We start from the raw sequence: 20,944 nt of genomic DNA, 5'->3' as shown, positions 1-20,944 counted from the left end.
CGTTGTGACCTTTATTCTTACCTTCCTAATCTCCGGCTGCTATTAACAAAACAAAAAAAAAAAAAAAAAAACACGGTGTGACCTTTAGCTTGCTCTAGTAAAAACACAAACTGAACAAAAGGTGCATTTCTACTTACAAGCATTCTAATAATGGTAGCCGGCCGGTAGCGACAGAGTAAAAAGGATCGGACTAACAGCACCACAATCAATGAAACATGAAGAAGCCCTAAGGTACAGAAAAAGGACAGGGAACCAGGGAAGGGTTTTCAGGGAAGCACCCCGTGGTTGGAAAAGCCACGCATGTCGACGGGGAAGCGCTTGGAAGACAGATCAGTGTTTGTAAATAACATGGGTCAACTGTTGTGAAGACCTTCTGTATTCATCTGTACGCCGCTTTAGTCACCCTTGATGAAGAACGTTTCCTAGTCCACATTTCCGTGCCCTTGCCGAGCCCTTCGGATGTGACACTTTTACACCGAGTAAAACATTTCTCCCATAATGATATGTGCTGTACACAGTGCCCTGCATGTAATAACATCCAACTTGCAGGTGGAAATAGAAAGTCTTTTAACTAGTTGCTGCAATGTAATCACAGCTATTGCCCTTTTCTCCTTCTGCATCTGCAATGTACACTCTGGGATGAAAATCCACAGGATATTGATTCCTGAGATGATTTGCATTGTCCGTTCATTGTGTGTGCGTGTGTGTGTGTGTGTGTATATGCCTCTGCATCATCAAGTGCAAATTAATTGTGCCTGCCAATTAAAGTGAGAGTGGAAGCCATTTGAGGGTTTACGCTACTGCAACGTGATATGAAGGTTAATTCCATTTCTACTTAGTTCGCCACCTGACTGGCAAGTGCTTTAAATATCTTACAGTACGAGTCCCACGAAGCATATCTGCCAAATTCCACACTTAGCGACAATTTTTCAAATCAGCACATAAGGTGTGCCGCAGTGTCCGACTTGAAAAATGATCAACACAATATCAAAACAGAACCTTAATGCTTGGTAAGTAGATGTCAACAAGCTGTGGTTTTGTGGAAATGTCAGACGTCGGCGACTGTGTCTGCGTACGTATGTCTGTATGTGTGTGTGTGTGGGAGTGTGATTCAGGCGCAAACACATCAAGATGTCACTTCATAACCTCTGGCTCAGGAGGCTCCTGTCATCTTCACATTTCTGATATCGTCAGCCAAGCCCTACAGACACGCTAAATATAGAATGGGGACAGAATTTGATGTTTGTAGCCACTGCTCTGCTCATCTACATCCAACACAAGCTGTGTGCCTTGACAACAGCGCCATGTCCTCTTAAGAGTTCTGCATGCAGACAAGCGCTTCACAGGCCACTAATTCTACCAGCAGACTGCAACCCCATGATTGGACGCATTGGCTCTCCTTTTCGAGATTGACACATACATCTCATTCTTCCAAATTACATTTCTGTCAAGTGTCTTACAGTATGTTATTACGTCTTGGAAAGTCATTCCTTCATTCCTAATCAGTCTCTGGAGGACAGATGGCCACTCCATTGTCGGTCCGATTTACCTGTGCGAATCAAGCCCTGCAGCGGGCGGAGTTACTTGATTTGACCTTGTTTCTCATTTTGTATTAGACAAAATACAAGCGAAAGTTATGGAGCCTACTGTGGCATAATTGCAATGCTTATCTATAATGGCACCAGTGGAAATTACATCAGCAACAGATATTAAATTAAGGAAATTCTGCAACTTGAAAGGCTGTAACCAAATAGAAAAGGGAAGAGACTCGATTAATGAATATTGATGCTTTTATAATCAAACTTCCTCTCTTTGCGTGGCCTCTTAGTTGATTTTTAAATGGTTTCCGCCATTACAGGCGGGAAATAAATCATTTAAGTCACAGCAAAAGTAGCGAACCTAAATAGTTCCATAGATCACTTTAGTCAGGAAAAAATGTTTTTGCTGACATGCTTGAACATAAGAGTAAGATGAAACTTTGCAGTACTTTTGAGCTCATAAAATTCCGAAGGAGAAGGGCCTCACCGAGAAAAAAAGAAAGAACAAATTGGAGGAAAAAAGTTATTAGAATAAAGCGGTGTGTTGATAAAATTATTTTTTTTTTTTAAATTATCCTCAACAGTCCTCAGATTTGTGAGTATGTTCATAAAATATTTTATCGTAGTAAAAATTGTGACTTAATGCTCATAAATTATTTTCATAAAATTAAGTTCTTAAGACTTCATTTTTGTAATAGTTTGTCTTTTTTAAACATTACTACACTGCTAAATGATGCATTTTTATATTAACTTTATTATTAAACAAAATATTCATTTCTTTATACTCATAATATTACCATAATAGTCTATGAATATATACTAGTAATAAATAACTTTTGAATGACAGCTTTTAAAACCTTAATTCTCTCATATAACTACGTCACAGTTGCAGTATTATTTTCTATTCATTTCATCTATCCAATTTCTATCGCGCTTTTCTGCATTGGGGTCACGGGTGAGCTGGAACCTATCCTAGCTGACTTTTAGCAAGAGGCGGGCTACAACCTGGACTGGACGCCAGTCAATCACAAGGGCACATAGAGATAAAACAACCATTCACACCCACATTGACACCTATGGACCACTAAAATGCATGTTTTGGAAAGTTGGAGGAATCAGGAGTACCCTAAGAAAACCCAAGCGAGCGCAAGGAGAACATGCAAATCCCACAAAGGAAGCTCTGAGCGGTGATTCGAACCAAGAACCTCTCAACTGTAAGGCAGGCCTGCTTAACACTACGTCACTGCAATACCATCAAGTGGCCCCTTATATTATTTTGTTTAAAATGCCTTTAGGGTTTAATAATATATGTTTTTATATAAAACGATTTAAAGGATTGTGTGCCATCCCCGTTACCGTCACTATGTCACTTTGATCATCGTTAAGTTGAGCTAAAATCACTTCATAGCCAAACACAACAGGCCTGATGAGGTAAACCAAAACAAATTGCTTGTATGCAAAGTCTACAGCAGAGTCAGCTGCTGCAGTAAAGTGCAGTCCGAGCAACCATCTGCACAGGACACATTCGGGAGCATACAAATGCCTCGGCAAGCCACCATATGTAATCTGTTACCTTCAATTACAGCTACTCTTATTTCATCGACTCTCACAACTGATTGGGACCAAACCCAGATTGAGTACATCGTGAGTAACTCAGCACAGTTACATACGTAACTCATTTACAGGTGCAAGAAAAATCCCCATGGAGCATAAACAAAGCATTGACTGTACACCTAAACTAAAGGTATGAAATTTTAAACGCAAAGCCTGCAGTCTATTGACTCCTTTCCAAACTGCAAGTGTCCCACACTCCAACACGACTGTTGGACTCCGACCAGACAAAACAAGCCTGCAGAACTTCGGTGGTCTAACGGAAAACACACAGGGGATTACAAACTTTTGCACGAACAAAGAAACCCTGGCTTGTTCATGCACTCTTGTTGCATAGTTCTACGTTTAAAACACAGCAATTCCCAAATTGGCACTTTCGTCCAATTTGACTGCAGGTGATGGAACAGAAGTGGGAGGAGGTAGGAGACAACTTACTGGAAGTCAGTTTTTACACACTGTCTCACTGGGCTACATTAACTCGCAGCCAGAGGATTCATAGCGGAATTAAAGAGTCCTTAATTGAGTTCGGAGCCTGCTGGATACGCTTCTTCTTAGCGCATTACTACAATAAGTAGTTCATGTACAATGAAAGAGCAGAGTTGGTATGTAAAAAATAAAATAAAATGCAGCCACAGTGTTAATGAGAACGACCAAAGAGATTAGATTTCTTTGAATGCTTTTGTGATCATTATAATTAAGTAGGTAACTAAACTGTGGCATAAAACCTGACCATCACTCAAGATGTGCCTTTGTTTGAAAATGGGGTTCAAGCAACACAAAATGGCACAAGTATATGCAAAATGTGCAACCAAAATGAGCATTTAAAATTTGTTTTGCCTGTAAATATCGATTGTCATCACAACAAAAGCATATTTACAAGGAAGAGGTCAACTTTTTAAGGGGCTCCACAAATTGTGCATTTTCATTGCTCAAATAAATATGTGCTCTTGCTTTAGAAATAGAAGGCACACGACAGAAGAAGAAGAATAATCATTTATATTCACAGTGACATCATTTGGAGTCAAGGCTGCATGGTGCCAGATCATGTGTTGTCAAGGACTCTTATTATACAGAGAGTAATAAATTAAATAAGATTACTACAAAAAAATAACATAAATGTTCCCCTTTGCCTTTGTCTCATTAATTAGTCCAAATAAAAGAACACAGAGAAGGTGATGAGACTTACCCAGAAACAAATAGCGAAATGTTGCAGACATCGCGGCAGGAAATCCCACATGCAAAAAAAAAAAGAAGGAGGTGGAAACAATGCGCTGAGGACGCCGTCACATTCACACGCGAATGGCGGACTAGACGAGAGAGAATGTCAGCAAAAGAGGACAAAAATGTTGACACAGGGACATCATGTGTCTCCGCGAGCCTTCGATGTCATCATTCTCGTGGCGGGGACACACACACACACGCGCACACGCACAAAAACGCACTTGGCCTCGGATCAAAGTTCCTGCCTTTCCCTCAATCAAAGAAGCTGCGTGGTGGCGTGGGTTCGTGTCGCGCGCGGGCTCCACTCGGTCTCCTCCTCACACGAGGCTCCCCTTCTCCTCCGCTGCACAAAATACCAGCGAGGAGGAGGAGGAGGAGGAGGAGGAGGAGGAATAGGTGGATGATGATGCTGAAGGATGGAGACCTCTAGAGTCTGAACTTCTCTTACACTGCACAACAATGGATTTCTTGTTTTTATGGTCGAACTATTGTTAGTTATTAGTGACTTGCAATGCAAAATGCACTTACAAAAATAATAACGCTCAGTTTTTTTTTTTTTATCGACAGTGTCCTAACCCTTGCGGGGAGGGAGTATAGTACAACATCTAATATGGTTGCGTCCTCATTTCGCTTTGTAAAAAGAAGTACGAGGGAAACTCAAACGTTACAAACGTTAGTGCTAGCACTACCTCGGGCCAATAACGGGGCTAAAAATCCTGCAGTCTGATCCATGCATTACATAGCATACCAAGATCATTAGCCTCAGTATTGATTGATACTGTCAGTGAAGTATTACATGAAATGAGTGACTCGTTCAAAATGAGTGTGAACCCTAGTAGTATTATTGTGCATCAAAAATACATATTTGCTTCCTTATCATTCCTGATCATACGTCTTCATTTTGCTTGACAGTCAGCAATTTGTTAAACGAGTGAGTGTAAATTGCCATTACGTATAAATGTTTTCCGTCTTATTCTTCTACTTGTTTCAAAAGTGCTTAAATAGCATGGGATTCGACCTCAGTTTTATTTAATGGTATTTTTAAATTGTTAAATCCCAACAGGAGAAATCTCAAGGTACTTACAACATGGATCAAATGTAGTGGATAACCACATGAAAGAGACCCAACAGATCTCCCACATGAGCAGTCAATTTGGTAACAGAGGCGGTTCTGTGAAAGAACATAATCACGATTCAGTGTGGGGAAGACATCTGCCTCGACTAGCGTAGTTGTTGTTCTTTGTTGTGAATGAGACCGAGCCGAAAGACAATGGGGAGATGAGAAGAAGATCCATGCCAATGCCCGCAGATCATTGCACTTACGTACCAATAAGAGTGTTCTCATATCATCCTTATACACCCCTTGTGGGCATATTTGGAAGATAACTTAGAATTGCTTTGATATGCTTCTATGTATTAATGATGTCATAGACAACAATTCATTTCTTTCTGTTTGTTGTTATTTAAAATGGTTGAAGCACTCTGTACCTTGGAAGGTTGGGACCAATCTGATGCCAATCATCTTTGTCATTTGGACTATTTCTATAGAAGGTACCATTTCTATTAAACAGTAACTGTATTAGATAAAACAGCATTCTTGTTTGTCTGAAATAATTTCCCTTACAGCACATGTGTTGGATGTGATTAAATTATGCAGGTGTATCTACTCTAATGTTGTGACTGTTTAGTCCATATACCTATATGTAGTACATGAGACATAAGATACGATAAAAGATAAACTGTATTAGTCCCACAATGGCGAAATTTGCAATATATATCATATGTAAGCATGTGAACATATTCACATGGCCATTTGTCTTGTTTTTCAAATCCATTACAGATGCAAAATAAATTACTCATTTATTTATTTGTGTATTTACATTTTTAGTCATTTAAGTCAGAGAAGATGAAACAAGAAATGCCGCATGTTCTAATTTCAAAAGGCTCCATATAGTCTCCAGGGCTATTTATAGTTTTCAGTCTGAGATGACGCATGTTTGTGATCAAAGGCATTTTAATGCATCTCTTTGGGCTCAGGTTGCATTTTTTAATTTATTTAAAAAGAAATGGTCACATCTGATCATTATATGATCAATGCTTCCCCTGACAAAAAATGACACATCTGTTCCCCTCCCATCAACTCTTGGTTAGGGATTTTCACAACAGGTGAAAATGGTCTCATCTGGGTAAAGAACTGTTCTCTGCTCTCAGAACTTGAAAGAAATTAATCCCCCTTTACAGTTTCCCAACAATCGACATAAATAACAAAAGGCTTCTCACTCCCCAGTGACCTCTCTTCTGTTTCACTCTCTCTTTATCTCTGTTTCTCTCCCCCCTCAAGTGGCCTGCTCTTCAGCCGCAGCACCAGCCTTCCTCCATTCCTTTCCGTTCCAATAACTAGATAGCTTGAAACAACGTATCGCAAGCACTCGCAAAGCGCACAAAGTAACATGCAGACAGACATCACTTGATGGGAGACGGAGCGACAAATACGCAACATAATTCAGGGTGTCGTAGCAAGAGGAAAATAAGATGCAGAAAAGTGGTGTCTTCGGTCCTGTGTACCACTGACAATACTCCGCTGTGTTTTTTTTTTCTTCTCCTTTGTTGATTTTTCTTTGTATTTCACCTGGATATAAAAAGGTCACAGCAGAAAATCTGTATCGAAGTGTCGTAAAGCAACAGAAATACTTCACAACCGACGTCAAAAGATGATGGATGGCTCGTTTTAAAATACCTTTGCCCTGCAATTACAATGGTTATGGAAGGTCTGATTTAAAAAAAGAAAAGAAAAAGAAAACAGGATTTCCCAATGTTTCCATAATAGCAGCAGGGTCATGGCAAAGTGCAGTAAACAGCCAAATATCTTAGGTCATACAATTTAGAAACCAACCACAATTTATGGAAGAAAAATGCCTCAAAGGTCATACTAACAATTGAAGGTTGAATTGTCATCATGCGTTACATGTGACATTGTGTGAAATTTTGTTTTGATTAATTTTTTTGGGGGTGGGGGGGCTATTTGTGTTCTGATAACCCCAGAAAGGGTACCAGTGTTGGCAAAGAGCAAATATGCGAAGATGACAATAGAATAGAAAATTAAACCAATTGCAACACATGTTGGGTGCTCAGTACAACATGGCTAAAGTGACAAGTTAACATGATTAATAAAATAAGAAGAAAGGAGTAAACACTAAATGATATGATGATATAATAAACGTCCCACTTCAGACATTGCAGGTTTGACTCCTGGACAGTGCCCCAATACTCAGAACTGCTAGTTCCAAGCCTGGATGAAAACGATGTGTGGGTTGCGGGTAGGGCATCCGGCGTAAAAAAATATTGTCGAATAAATTATGCTAGTGCCTCGCTGTGACGACTCCTGATTCGAAACGCAGAAAGTGGCAACAATACATATTTGAAAAATACAGTAATCTTCTTAGGGGCAGCACAGAGATGCATGTCCTCTCGCAGTCTAAAGTTTCAGTTTTTGTTCTCAGCTTGTGCGTTTCTGTGTGCATTTTGTACCCTTGCTTGCGTAGATTTTCTCCTGGTACTCTGGTTCCTCCTACATTTAAAAACATGTAGGTTAGGTTAATTGACTACTGTAAAATTGTCCATTGGTGTAAATGTGATTGTGTGTGGTTGTTGTTGTTGTAAGTGGCCTGTGACTGACTAGTGACCAGTCCAGGGTCCTGCCTGTCACCTGAGCCTAAGCCTCTGACATTCATCAATAAAGGGTAAGTGGTTGCATTTTTATATAGTCATATTATACAGTGGTTAACTTCTTTTCACACATTCAAAGTGAGATGACCTAAAAAACTGTATGTACAGTTAATCAAGATTTCATGACTAAAGAGTTTGGAACAAATTAATAAAATTTCAGGTTTTCTGTGGTTTAACAAGTCAAAGGTTTGACTAGTGTCTAGTGGAATCACACACACGTTAGATCATGACTGCGCTTTTAAAAGATGACCTCACTTTAGTTCAAATGGATAGCAGGTGGACATGAAATATGATGCCAGTTCATTGTTGATTGTAGCTCATTGTATTTGAGTTACATATCTCACTTGCGGTCCAGTTGGTGCCATGAGAGGAAACCTGTCTGTGTTTGGTGGCTTGGCCTTAGTGTATGATACAGCACCCCAATGCAGATGGCATCACAGATGGCTGATATTTATACCAAAGGGCTTTGAAAAGTCACCAGTGTGGAAACTGCTCTTTCTCCCACCACAACACACTCACCCCACTCATGTCACCATGCACTGGGAACATATGTCCATTTATGACATTACATTAAAGCATACTTTTGTAGCTATGTAGTATGTTATGTAGTATGTTACACACACACACACACACACACATACATACACGCACACTTTGGAATAGTGTTTTTAGCTGCATGTTTTGGGGTCATTAACCTGTTAAGACCCATGACCTGTGACTGAGACCAAGCGTTTTGACACTGGGAAGCACATTTCTCTCTAGAATACCTTGACAGTCTTGACATTTCATTTTGCAGAGCACAGATTCAAGGCACCCCGTGCAGCAGCATCTCCTCCTGGTGGCCAGTTGGTGCGCTTCAGTGGGATTGGCGGATGGTGCTGGACCCCTTGGCGTGGGTTGCGTCCTGGCGGTTGGGCCACCACCGGGTGGGCCCCCTGGCCCACCCTTCTCTCTTCAACAGGTGGGGCGACCTGCTCCGTCCTCATCGTGTCTGCCCAGCAACTCCAGGACTCTTCTGATGTTTATTGTGCGTTGAGTCCATTCACTTGCATGTGACCGTAGACACGCATCCATGGTATTCCTTCACCCTTAGTTTCTACAGGTGTTCAGGTATTGTTGGTAGTCTACTGCCACCCTCCAATTGCACTACTCCTGTCTTGTTCTGTTCCCATCCTGTCTCTTTCCTGTCCTGTCCTACCCAATCCTGTCCTGTCCCTCTCTCACAAGGTGTAGCACTAGTGTCCCGTATAAATCCTGACTCCAATGTAATTTTAGTAGTCATGTTTTTTGTTTTGTTTTGTTTGTGTGTTTGTTTTTCGAAGTCATGTTTTTTGTTTTGTTCGTGAGTTTTTTTTTCTGACAGCTAGTTCCCTGTCTTTACTTATTTTTCTCACTGTCATCTCTATTCTGTCTTGCCCTTCTTAAGCCTTGTTCTGTCCAAGTGCAATTTTCAGTAACTACCCATCATAATAAAAATAACTACAAAGGCAGTCTATGAAACTCCCCTTTTGCACAGAAAAACTGTTCCAACATAAAAAGGTAAGGAGATCCTCCATTTTGCATGGCCAAGCAGGACAGGTATATAAAAAAAAAACAAAAAAAAACAACGAACTGACAAAGCTGACAAGAGTCATTGACATGTTGAGTCATGACTGATCACCTGATCTTTTGCTAGCCTCAGTGCTAAGATTACAATTAAAATTAAAATGTACAAAATGCATATTAATAAAAAATAAGATGACATTAAAAAAGTGTATAATTTTATTTAGATTAGTGTTAGAAGGGCGGCACGGTGGACGACTGGTTAGAGAGTCTGCCTCACAGTTCTGAGGACTGGGGTTCAAATTGTGTGGAGTTTGCATGTTCTCCCCGTGCCTGTGTGGGTTTTCTCCGGGCACTCCGGTTTCCTCCCACATCCCAAAAACATGCATGGTCACTTAATTGAAGACTCTAAAATTGCCCATAGGTGTGAATGTGAGTGTGAATGATTGTTTGTTTATGTGTGCCCTGCAATTGGCTGACAACCAGTTCAGGGTGTACCCTGCCTCCTGCCCGAAGATAGCTGGGATATGCTCCAGCACTCCCGCGACCCTTGTGAGGATAAGCGGCTCAGAAAATGGATGGATGGATAGTGTTAGAAGATGTTGAATAGTTTTTTGCATATGGTTCCCTTAGCCTGACTTCTTTCTCTTCCAATAATGTCTCAATAGGTTTAAAATAAATGTTTAAAAATCTGTCAGATGAAAGATATGTACCTCGAAACTTTGTGATTTGCAAAAAATCGCATTTAAAAAAATCAGAGCTACATGTTTGTCATTAGATAGTGATTTTTTTTTTTTTCAAACAGTTAATTCTGTGTATGAGGAGCCATTGAGCTGCTTTACGAGGAAATGACTGCACAGGGTCGCACTCTGGGGATCATGTTGTATTTGGAGCGGCACTGAAGGGTGAAAACCTCTGTCGCCACCCCACACAACCCGTAGATTATTGACTGGGGGGTGGGGGGGGGGAGGCGGGTCATCTAGGGCCCTGGGGGTGCCAGGGCGCCATTAAGGCCAGCACTGCCACTGGTTCATCAGGTGATGAGCTGTCAAAAAAGTGCAGTGCATTAAAATATGCCCTTTAGTGGAAATTCCATGATTTAAACAAACAACTTCCAAACGCAATGTGCCTTGCATTTTAGCTGTTGGAGCATTCCTGCTTTTCATTTGTTTCAGTGGATTTGCAATTGGTATCACAGCAACAAGACACACCTCAGACCTGTGTGCTGAGAAGAGGATAAGCACTTCATCCACTGTTTTCATGGTGCAGAGCCGCAGTTTCTGCCTCATGATGACATCATGGGGATGTGTTAGCGTTTTACTGATCCGCCCTACAAACACAGGCAAAGCACATTATGATGTCTGACCTCAGCCACCTCTCTGCAGAGGCCTCAGGGAATGAGAAAGGGATAGTTAAAAGGATTCTTGAGTAAAAATATGGATGTAGAAGAAAATTGTTTTGTTTAGGCCTTCACTATTTTTAGGCACCAGTGTGATGCGTCACCGTTAGTGTTTCATGGCTCACAGATTCTTCATAATTTGATGAGGGAGAGGGCGGCCCCCACAAGAGATTTACGGTGAGCATCTTGAGGCAGCATTGACCACTTGGCTTACAGATTCCAATGAGATGTTTGTTTATGGTCTAGTAAAGCAGCTTCTCCCTCTCGTATCACCAAGCCAACAAAAGAACATTCAGTTACTGTCATGGTCTGTGTTTTGGTTTGGGTTCTGTTTAGTTTTGTTCAATGTTTTTCTGTGTTCCATCTTCGTCGTGTGCTCATTAGGTTGGTGTGTCCACCTGTTTTTGTTTACCTTGTGTCGACCAATCAGCTCTCTCGAGCCACTCGTGTCTTGTCCAGGTGTTCCTCGTTGTCTCGTCAATCTGTTTGTATTTAGTTCCCTGGTTTCTTTCACTTCTTGTCGGTTCATTGTCGTTGTCACATGTCTTTGCCATGTCGTAGTCGCCAGTTGTCGTTGTCATTGTGGTATGTCATTGTCAGGTGTCATTGTCCCTCTGTTCCACGTCTTACTCACAGGTCATAGTTTGTTTCCAGTTTTTGATATTCAAGTGTTTCTTTGTTACTTTGGTTTGGTTGTTATCTGTTGTGGGACTTCGTTTAGTTTTGCTTTATCCAATATCCTTGTTTGCCCTTTTTGAAGATTAAATATTCTTTTTTTGAGACTCCCGCACTCCTGCCTTGCCTCCCTGCTTCCCTGCACTTGGGTCCTCCATGTTCTTGCCTTGCGTTCCTCGTCTTCGCCCAAACCACGAACGTGACAGTTGCAGATCAAGCCAAATAAAGAAATTAACTTTTAGTCAGGGTTAATTTTTTTTATTTATTTTTTTTTATTTTTTTTTAAAGATGACAGACTGTTACACCACAATGATCTTGCTAGGAATATATTACATACAGTAGAATGTTTTTATTTAAGAAGCAAGCACGGTCTGTCACATTGAACTGGAAATTCATTCCTGTAGATGACCTCACTAGACGTCCTACAATTGTTGATACTGCATACATTATGTATATGTATGATAATAAGATCCGCTTAAAAAAATTTTCATGTATTAACTTCATCTAAGAAAAAGATACACAGTTTGAACATGAGCCAATCAAACCTGTGACCTGTGTTCTGAACACGAAAAAAAATATTGGCAGCAGGCAACATGCAGCTGAGTCTGATGAAAATATTTAAATATATATGTGGTTTGGCATTGTCTTGCTAAAATAAGCAGGGACGTACGTCCATGAAAAATACATTGCTTGGATGGCAGCATATGTTTCTCCAAAACCTGTATGTAACTTTCAGCATTAATGGTGCCATCACAGATGTGTAAGTTACCCATGCCATTGGCACTAACACAGCCCCATACCATCACAGATGCTGGATTTTGAACTTTGCGTCCATAACAGTCCGGATGGTTATTTTCCTCTTTGGCCAGGAGGACACAACGTCCACAATTTCCCAAAACAATTTGAAATGTGGACCGGACCACAGAACACTTTTCCACTTTGCATCAGTACATCTTAGATGACCTCGGGCCAAGAAAAGCTGGCGGCGTTTCTGGGTGTGGTTGATAAATGGCTTTTGCTTAGCAAAGTAGAGTTTCAAGTTGCACCTACAGATGTAGCGCCAAACTGTATTTACTGATATTGGTTTTCTGAAGTGTTCCTGAGCCCATGTGGTGATATCCTTTAGACATTAATGTCGGTTTTTGACGCAGTGCCACCTGAGGGATCGAAGGTCACAGGCATTCAATGTTGGTTTTAGGCCTTGTCGCTTACATGTAGTGATTTCTCCAGATTCTCTGAACGTTTTGATGATATTATGGACCGTGGATGATGAAATCCCTAAATTCCTTGCAATTGTACGTTGAGGAACATTGTCCTTAAACTGTTCGACTATTTTCTCACGCACTTGTTCACAAAGAGGTGAACCTCGCCCCAGCTTTGCTTGTGAATGACTGAGCAATTCAGGGAAGCTCGTTTTATACGCAATCATGGCACCCACCTGTTCCCAATTAGCCTGTTCACCTGTGGGATGTTCCAAACAGGTGTTTGATGAGCATTCCTCAACTTTCTCAGTCTTTTTTTGCCACCTGTCCCAGGTTTTTGGAACGTGTTGCAGCCATAAAATTCTAAGTTAATGATTATTTGCTAAAAACAATAAAGTTTATCAGTTTGAACATTAAATATAGGGTTAGGGTTAGATATTAAATATAGGTTGAACATGATTTGCAAATCATTGTATTCTGTTTTTATTTATGTTTAACACAACGTCCTAACTTCATTTGGAATTGGGGTTGTATGTACTCTATGTATGTAACTACATGTTAACCTAACAATGTTTGTGCTGAAGCTATCGCTGAGGAAATCGCTGGTCTATCATAATTATCGACAATTAAAATAGGCGATATGGGGTCAGCGTGTTAATGTTATTGTAATCTTTAGTGTACAATTTAAGGCCTTATCAACATGTAATATTACCATACAGCATTCCTTTTAAATGACCCGCTGACAACATTGCATTTCAGCTTAAAAACATTTCTTTATGATCATTTTTTTGCTGTTCCTGCAGAAGAAAAGGAGCTTTTGCCCATTTTAGACAACTTACTGTCATGTCGTGTTCCACATGATCCAGTGAGCGCAGCACTCGTCTTCTTGTACTGCAAAGCCTAGCAAGTTCAAAAGTGGATGTTCCCCCTCAATTTATTTATGAGTGTTTCTCGGGGAACACGAGGCAGGGGAGGAAGACTTTCGAAACAAGTTATCTTGCCCTAATTAGAGATGAAGCCTGACTGAATTGCATTCAGGAACCCAGCAGCGTATAGTTCTCCTGTACATCCGTTGGTGTGCGTCTGCGGTGAGTTGACAAATGATGAGCTGAGAGGAAATGATTGAGCAGTTCAGCAAATGAATGAATTCATCAACCCAAGTGGGAGTAAATGGTTAAGTAAACCAAACACACGTGATGCTCCAATGATTGTTTATCTTAAATTGCATGACTGTCTTTGGGAAAGGTGATGATGTTAATTTGTAACCTAGCCCGGTCCAGGATAAACAGATCAATCATGTTGGAATGCAATTTCCAACACCTTGCATGCTGCATTAGAATGCATTGCCTCAATACCAGAAAATGCTGTATCATACTGACTCTGTACTGCAAAGCCCAGCAAGTTAAACAAAAAGTTTGAAAAAAAGAGTCAAATGGATTTGTAATGAAATGTGATTTCCAGGTTAAAATGAGGACATCTAATAACTAAAATCTAGCAACACTGATAGCATCCATCCATCCATAAATGTATGCATTCTTTTCAGGGTCACAGATGAGCTGGAGCCTATCTTCTGCTGATGTTTCCTCAGAGACAGGGTAGACCCTGAATTGGAACTTCAGACTAGTGACCAGTCAGTCACAGGGCACATAATGTACAGACAAACTACCCACAATCACATTCACACCTGTGCACGGCTTTGACTCTTCAATGACCCTGCCATGCATGTTTTGGAATGTGGGAGCCAGGAAACCTGAGTACCCAAAGAAATCCCATGCAAGGACAAGGTGCCCATGCGAACTACTCGCCCAATGGTTAAGATCATCGCCTGCCACCGTGGGGGACCTAGGTTCAAGACCCTGACTGGACCATCCGCCAACATCCCCCGGACCCACGGCTGTGGTGTCCTTGAGCAAGACACTGATACCCTGAAATGCTTCCCGGGCGCTTCAGCTGCCCCCTGCTCCAGTGTGCTCCGCTAACGTGTATGTGTACACTGTGATGGGTAAAATGCAGAGAACAAATTTCGTGTGCATGCATGCATGTTCACGACAATAAAAGGTGATTATTATTATTCTTCTGATCTGAGATAAAAACCCAGAATCTTTTGAGTGTGAGACAGATGTGCTAAACATGTAGTTTATGTGGCACTCAGCAATGATAAAATCTTGCTTAATCTAACATCAAACATGATTTTGGTAAGACTCAAACTCAAAAAGGCTAGTACTTGAGCCTTGGAAGCTTGGATGGATCTTCTACCTGTAACATTCATTATGGCCCAATTACTGTGAATTTTGCCATTCAGTTCTTTGTTAGAGAAAAATAAATTGTTCAAAAACTACAGAAACATTGAACAGTTGGAAATGTGCATTCAAAAATTTTGAGAAGGTCAAATTAAGTTCATTTTTTTTGTGAGTCGTGTATCCACTTGTAAGCTGTTATTTTAGATATGGGTCAATTAAAAAAGGGAATGATATAAGAATTGGCGCCAGTAGTGTTAATGCTAGGTGCTGCTTTTTCACAGCACAAGGTGCCGATTGGTATGCCAAACAAGTTAGAAGCTTGTCAAGATGGATCTGCGTGATTATTCTCATGGCTCCAGCTGCCTAGTAGGGTAAGGGGATTGTACACTACCACACAGAACCAAGCAAAGTAGCTGATCTGTCTCTGATTTAAAACATAAATTGAATGCCTCCTTTGTTATTGATTGCTTTGCCTTTTCAGGTTCATCAGCAAGAGATTGTGCTCCCACTTGTTAGAAAAACAGACAAAGGCAAGTCGCTTGGCAAAGAAGAAGACACGGTAGACAGATGGTAAGTTTCTCAGGGTGTTTGGTTTTGGAGTCCATTCAATCCAATATTTCTAGTTCTGGTCTTTACTTGATGAACTGGTCTTCTATCCTCGTCATCTGGAGTGAATGATGTGAGGCATACTGCATATTGGTAGAGCAATAGTGTCAATCAGCCAGCACTCTGCACCATATTATACTGTATGTCATGTGGAGGCTGCTGGAGCAACGCACATTTCTCAAACATTTTTCTATTCATCACTCAAGAAAATTGACAATTTATTGATACAGACTTTGATTGTAGACATATTTTGTAATAATCAATAGCAACAGATTGCAGACCGTATTTTCACAAATGGTGGCCAGGAGAGTTTATTTTCTCAACCAGAAGTGCGTGGAGGTGAGAACTTCATTCAACAAAGTTTTGCAATAACAAAAAAATGTGAACGGTATTTTACAATTATGTCAGGTGAAATTGGAGTATAATACAAAATAAAAATTGTAATTATGTAGAAATGCAACAAAATGGCCTGGAAGGAACCCATAAGTTGCATAGTTACCCGGACCATTACGCACAAAAGATTGCCAATTTATGAAGTCTATTGGAACGCTGAGTCGCCATCGTAAGATATCTTTTAATGCTGAACAAGAAACCTATTCACAACATATAGTAAGATTGAACTGTAAACCATGTCATTTACGTGCTTTGGTGCTGCCGTTTTTTGTTAGCAACACAGTTAACACTGGGCTACAAACAATGTACATTAGCATCTGTAAACTGTAAAAATTACAGCGTCTATTTGAGAGAGGTGTTTATTTGTCATATGTTGATGATATACCCGATTAACTGGGCCAAGGGTGTTTTTTAGGAGAAATTAAGTCTCTGACCCAGACACGTTTCTTTATGAAATGTAGTACTAAGAGAGAAGAGCAAGTGAGAAAACAGTGTGCGTTGAGCAAGGGATCTTCTGTTTCCTTGCTTCTCTGACCCAATATCTTGACAGTATTGTCAGAGTTTGACTAAGGCTGGTGGTGTTTCCCTCCCTACGATACAAAAAGAACACAAAGCATATACCCCTAACAACCAATGCATTCACGAAGCACATCCATCCATTTTCTGTACCACTTATCCTCACTAGGGTCGCAGGCGCGCTGGAGCCTATCCCAGCTATTTTCGGGCGAGAGGCGGGGTACACCCGGAACTGGTCGGCAGCCAATCGCAGGGCACATATAAACAACCAACCATTCACACTCACGTTCACACCGAAGGGCAATTTTAGAGTTTCGAATTAACCTACCATGCATGTTTTGGGATGTGGGAGGAAACCGGAGTACCTGGAGAAAACCCACGCAGGCACGGGGAGAACATGCAAACTCCACACAGGCGGGGTCGGGAGTTGAACCCCAGTCCTCAGAACTGTGAGGCAGATGTGCTAACCAGTCACCCACCGTGCCGCCCACTAATCACATATGTTGAAATTCTGCAATTCAAAGACAGGTTTAGAGTCTGCCTACACCCTTCCAAGGGAGGGAGAGGTCCCCTTATTAGCTTCAAAGGCCAAATGTATAAAAGGCTTCCATTAATAATTGTCTGGTTAGAAGAGTGAAAAAAAACATTACATGGTTGTTTAATCATTTTGCCATTACTAAGGACAGTCGCTATTTGAGGGAATACCGCAGTAATACTTCTCGAAACCAATGACATAAACTGACAGTGGAGTATGCACACAAATGTTACATGCAGACATTAAATTAGTACATCGCAAAGGTTTTTATTCCAAAGTGATACTGTGTGTTAATGTGTGCTTTTGTCCTTCAACAAAGCGGTTTCATTTATCTGCTAAAAGACTGAAGGATGCGTATCAGTCCCCTAAGGATCTCTCAGGCAACAGAGCTTGCAAGGTCAAATATGTCATTGCATGTATTATTCGCAGTGAGCATATCACTTTATTTCAATTTATAGGCATGAAATGATCTATTATGGAGAAGGCCTAATATATTACAAAGACAATTACACACTGGTGACAGTAAAAAGGTAGACATATCAAAATAGTCTCTAAGCTAATGATGAAACATCATCACCACATGTTTATCTACTCTATGTTGTCTTGCCTTCCATACTGCAGATATTTTAGGGCGGGAATGTGATATTAGGGTTTTCAAAAAAAAAAATTTCATGAGAAAATCCTTTTTAAAAAGGAAGAAAAAAACCTGTCTTGGTCACAGCTTTATTTTTTTTTTACACTCAAAGCTGGGGACTATTCTAAAGCCCAGCCAATTTTCCAGAGCGACTATGTGCTGAGGCGTGACCGATGCAGCCGCCAGTGAAGCATGATCATTTCTTTGACAAGTCCTAGCAAGAAAGAATGACAAGAAATAAAATATTCAACACAAAGGAAGGTGGTCCCTACTGGATATTATGGACCATGTGACACACATATGACTGTGTATGGGTCTTTCATTTTTAAAAAATTTTTAAATAAAGATTTCAGAGAGTTACCCGGATGAAATGTCAGTGATGCATAAATGCCTCAGTGTCTCAGTGCAGTGACCACATTACTTAATGAAGAAAATGGCATTACTCAAGATTGCCAGGAGCCTTAGATTAAAACCTGAACACACTGAAAATAACATATCATCCTTCCTTTTTCTAGATGTCATGTTATTTTCGGGGGGTGGAGCTTATCTCTGCTGTTATAGGGAGAAAGCTGGCTCACACCGTGGACTGGTTGGCAGTCAATCACATTGCAACTGTGAGAGCACATCTCGAAAGTCAACTACTATTCTGCATATGAACCACTGCCAACAGCTTTCACAAATACAATTGAGCTGTGTTGTGTCATTCAAATAAGCTGTAGGAAGTATGTTTTCTTAGTGGAAGGTTTTCACAATGCTCAGAATGCTGTAGAGCAGTGATTCCCGATCACTGTGTCAGGGGAACATTAGTGTGTTCTGAAAGATCATCAGGTATGCAGTGCGAAATGATCCAATTTCAATTCATCCATCCATCCATTTCCTGTTGTCTATACCACTTATCTTCATTAAGGTTGCTGATGGTGGTGTTGGAGCCTATCCCAGCTGACTTTGGGCGAGATGTGGAGTACACCCTGAACTGATCGCCAGACAATCACAATCCAATTTCATTTAATTGGTAGATTAAAAAGTAAATTGAAATGAGATCATCATTATTTCAGGATGTACACTATACCATTTGTGACATTTTCGTTTGGTGGTGTGAGAGTTGTCTCAAGTAAAATATGTGCCTTTGCTGAATAAATGTTGGGAAATACTGCTTTAGAAGTCATTAACACACTCCACTTCTGACACTAACCACATGTACTGAACTAACAAGAACCCAAACAGATCCCCTTAATGTTTTTTTATCCCTAGCAGTCTTTTGCGTACCAAACCCTAACCATACATAAACCACCAGCTCTGACACACTTATTGATTTACTTAATCTGTTTAGCTGGATGATATACTTCGGGGAAGCACGGTGAACGACTGGTTAGCACACATGCCTCACAGTTCTGAGGACCAGCGTTCAAATCCCGGCCCCACCTGTGTGGAGTTTGCATATTCTCCCCGTGCTTGCGCAGGTTTTCTCCGGGTACTCCGGTTTTCTCCCACATCCCAACAAACACGTGTGGTAGGTTGATTGAAGACTCTAAATTGCCCGTAGGTGTGAATGTGTGTGGAAATGGTTGTTTATATGTGCCCTGCGATTGGCTGGCGACCAGTTCAGGGTGTACCCCACCTCGCGCCCAAAGATAGCTAGGATAGGTTCCAGCACGGCTGCGACCCTAGTGAGGATAAACATACAGAAAATGGATGGATGGATATGCTTCTGGAACAAAAGCATGTGCTACCTAAATTGCTGTATATGACAAGTTGGTGAGGATAAAGTATGAAGTGTGGCTACAAAGCGTTCCCATGATGCTCACTAGAATAAAAAGGGCAAGCAAAGGCACAAGGTAAAAACATGACTCATTTCTTGCTCAGCACATCTCCACCTCTGTCCTTAGCTTTCGGACAAAGAACAGGTTTCATTTGTCACTGGAGAGGGAAATAATTCTGTGTGGTTCACTCCTTTCTGATGAAAGTGCCAACAGGTTTCAGCCTACATGTGCCATTTGAGGGAAATTAGAATAACTTCAGCTCAAAGCCTTGGAGGTGTTTTTCTCATATCTGTCGAAATTCTCTGCCTCCTTCCTCATTGAAAACATAATTTATGGTGGTCTTAATTTGTCCTGTTGGATTCCTGCCTTGTACACAACCAGGCACAGCTTGGTTCCAAGTGAGTCACGATAAGAGACATTCTGTATAAAACTAACTAGCTTGAGCAGAGAAGAACGTGTTACTGCAGGTCTCCTTGGGAAGGCATCCCTGCATGGGTGGTAAATGGACCAACTTGCATCTGCAGTGTCCAATAACACAGGTAATTAATATGATAATAGACGTACGTAGGTCTCAAGTGTCAATCATGTCTAGGTCACGTAATGTGACATGTACACTATGAAAGTTAGCAAGCTGACTGAGTCGATGCAAACACTCCAGAGAGGTGGACTGATGAACACAATCAGATGCAGCTACCAGTGCCTGCCTCCTCTGGGATGCCTTGCAGCTACTCGAAATGAAGATTGTCTCCAACCTCTTGCAACAAAAATAGTTTGCAATTGACAATTTATTCAAATGCTCTAGCCCCACAGAAATCTAGCAGAATTGACTTCCCATGCAACCATATTTCTGAGAAGAATGTTGTCTCTGATACAACTATATACAAACAGGGATAGTATCAATTTTAGAGATTCTTTGGAACATCCAGTATGATTATACAAATGATTATACTGATTTAGTCATAAAGGCAACAAAACTTAAAAACTTCAGGTTTCTGGGATCAGGCCAAGGGTGACTCTATATTTTATTACGTGTCAATGAAATCTGACCTAAGGAAAATAAATGGAATGCAATTAATGTGGAGCATTTAAAGTTGAGAACCCTATAGACCAGACATGCCCAAAGTCCGGCCCGTGTTCATATTTCCACTGGCCTGAAGCCTCTGTCATAAAACCAATAATATGTGGCCCGGCAGTACAAAATACACGCGCAATTTTATATTTCACCACAGGATGGCAGTAAACTTTTGGCTGAACTCTCGTGGGGCCGTTTTGCGCGTGATCTGTTTTTTTGCCCATTTCTAAAATGGCAACTGGAAGTAAGAAAAGGAAAGTTGATAGCGAGGGCC

At 40.9% G+C, this 20,944-nt stretch overlaps 1 protein-coding gene across 1 annotated transcript in view; it reads right to left on the bottom strand.

The window, feature by feature from the left end:
* Positions 1-4,396, bottom strand: part of clmpb (CXADR like membrane protein b) — a 91,998-nt gene extending 87,602 nt beyond the window's left edge. Inside the window, exon 1 of the mRNA XM_061682557.1 lies at positions 4,336-4,396. Within this exon, the coding sequence (XP_061538541.1) occupies positions 4,336-4,366 (31 nt within the window). The 5' untranslated portion in view covers positions 4,367-4,396. The remainder of the gene's footprint in view (positions 1-4,335) is intronic.
* Between the last annotated feature and the right edge of the window lie 16,548 nt (positions 4,397-20,944).

Source organism: Phycodurus eques, chromosome 7, assembly GCF_024500275.1.
Source record: "Phycodurus eques isolate BA_2022a chromosome 7, UOR_Pequ_1.1, whole genome shotgun sequence".
NCBI classification, from domain to species: domain Eukaryota; kingdom Metazoa; phylum Chordata; class Actinopteri; order Syngnathiformes; family Syngnathidae; genus Phycodurus; species Phycodurus eques.
The sequence above is the reverse complement of the archived record's forward strand: the minus strand, read 5'-3'. Positions and strand labels throughout refer to the sequence as shown.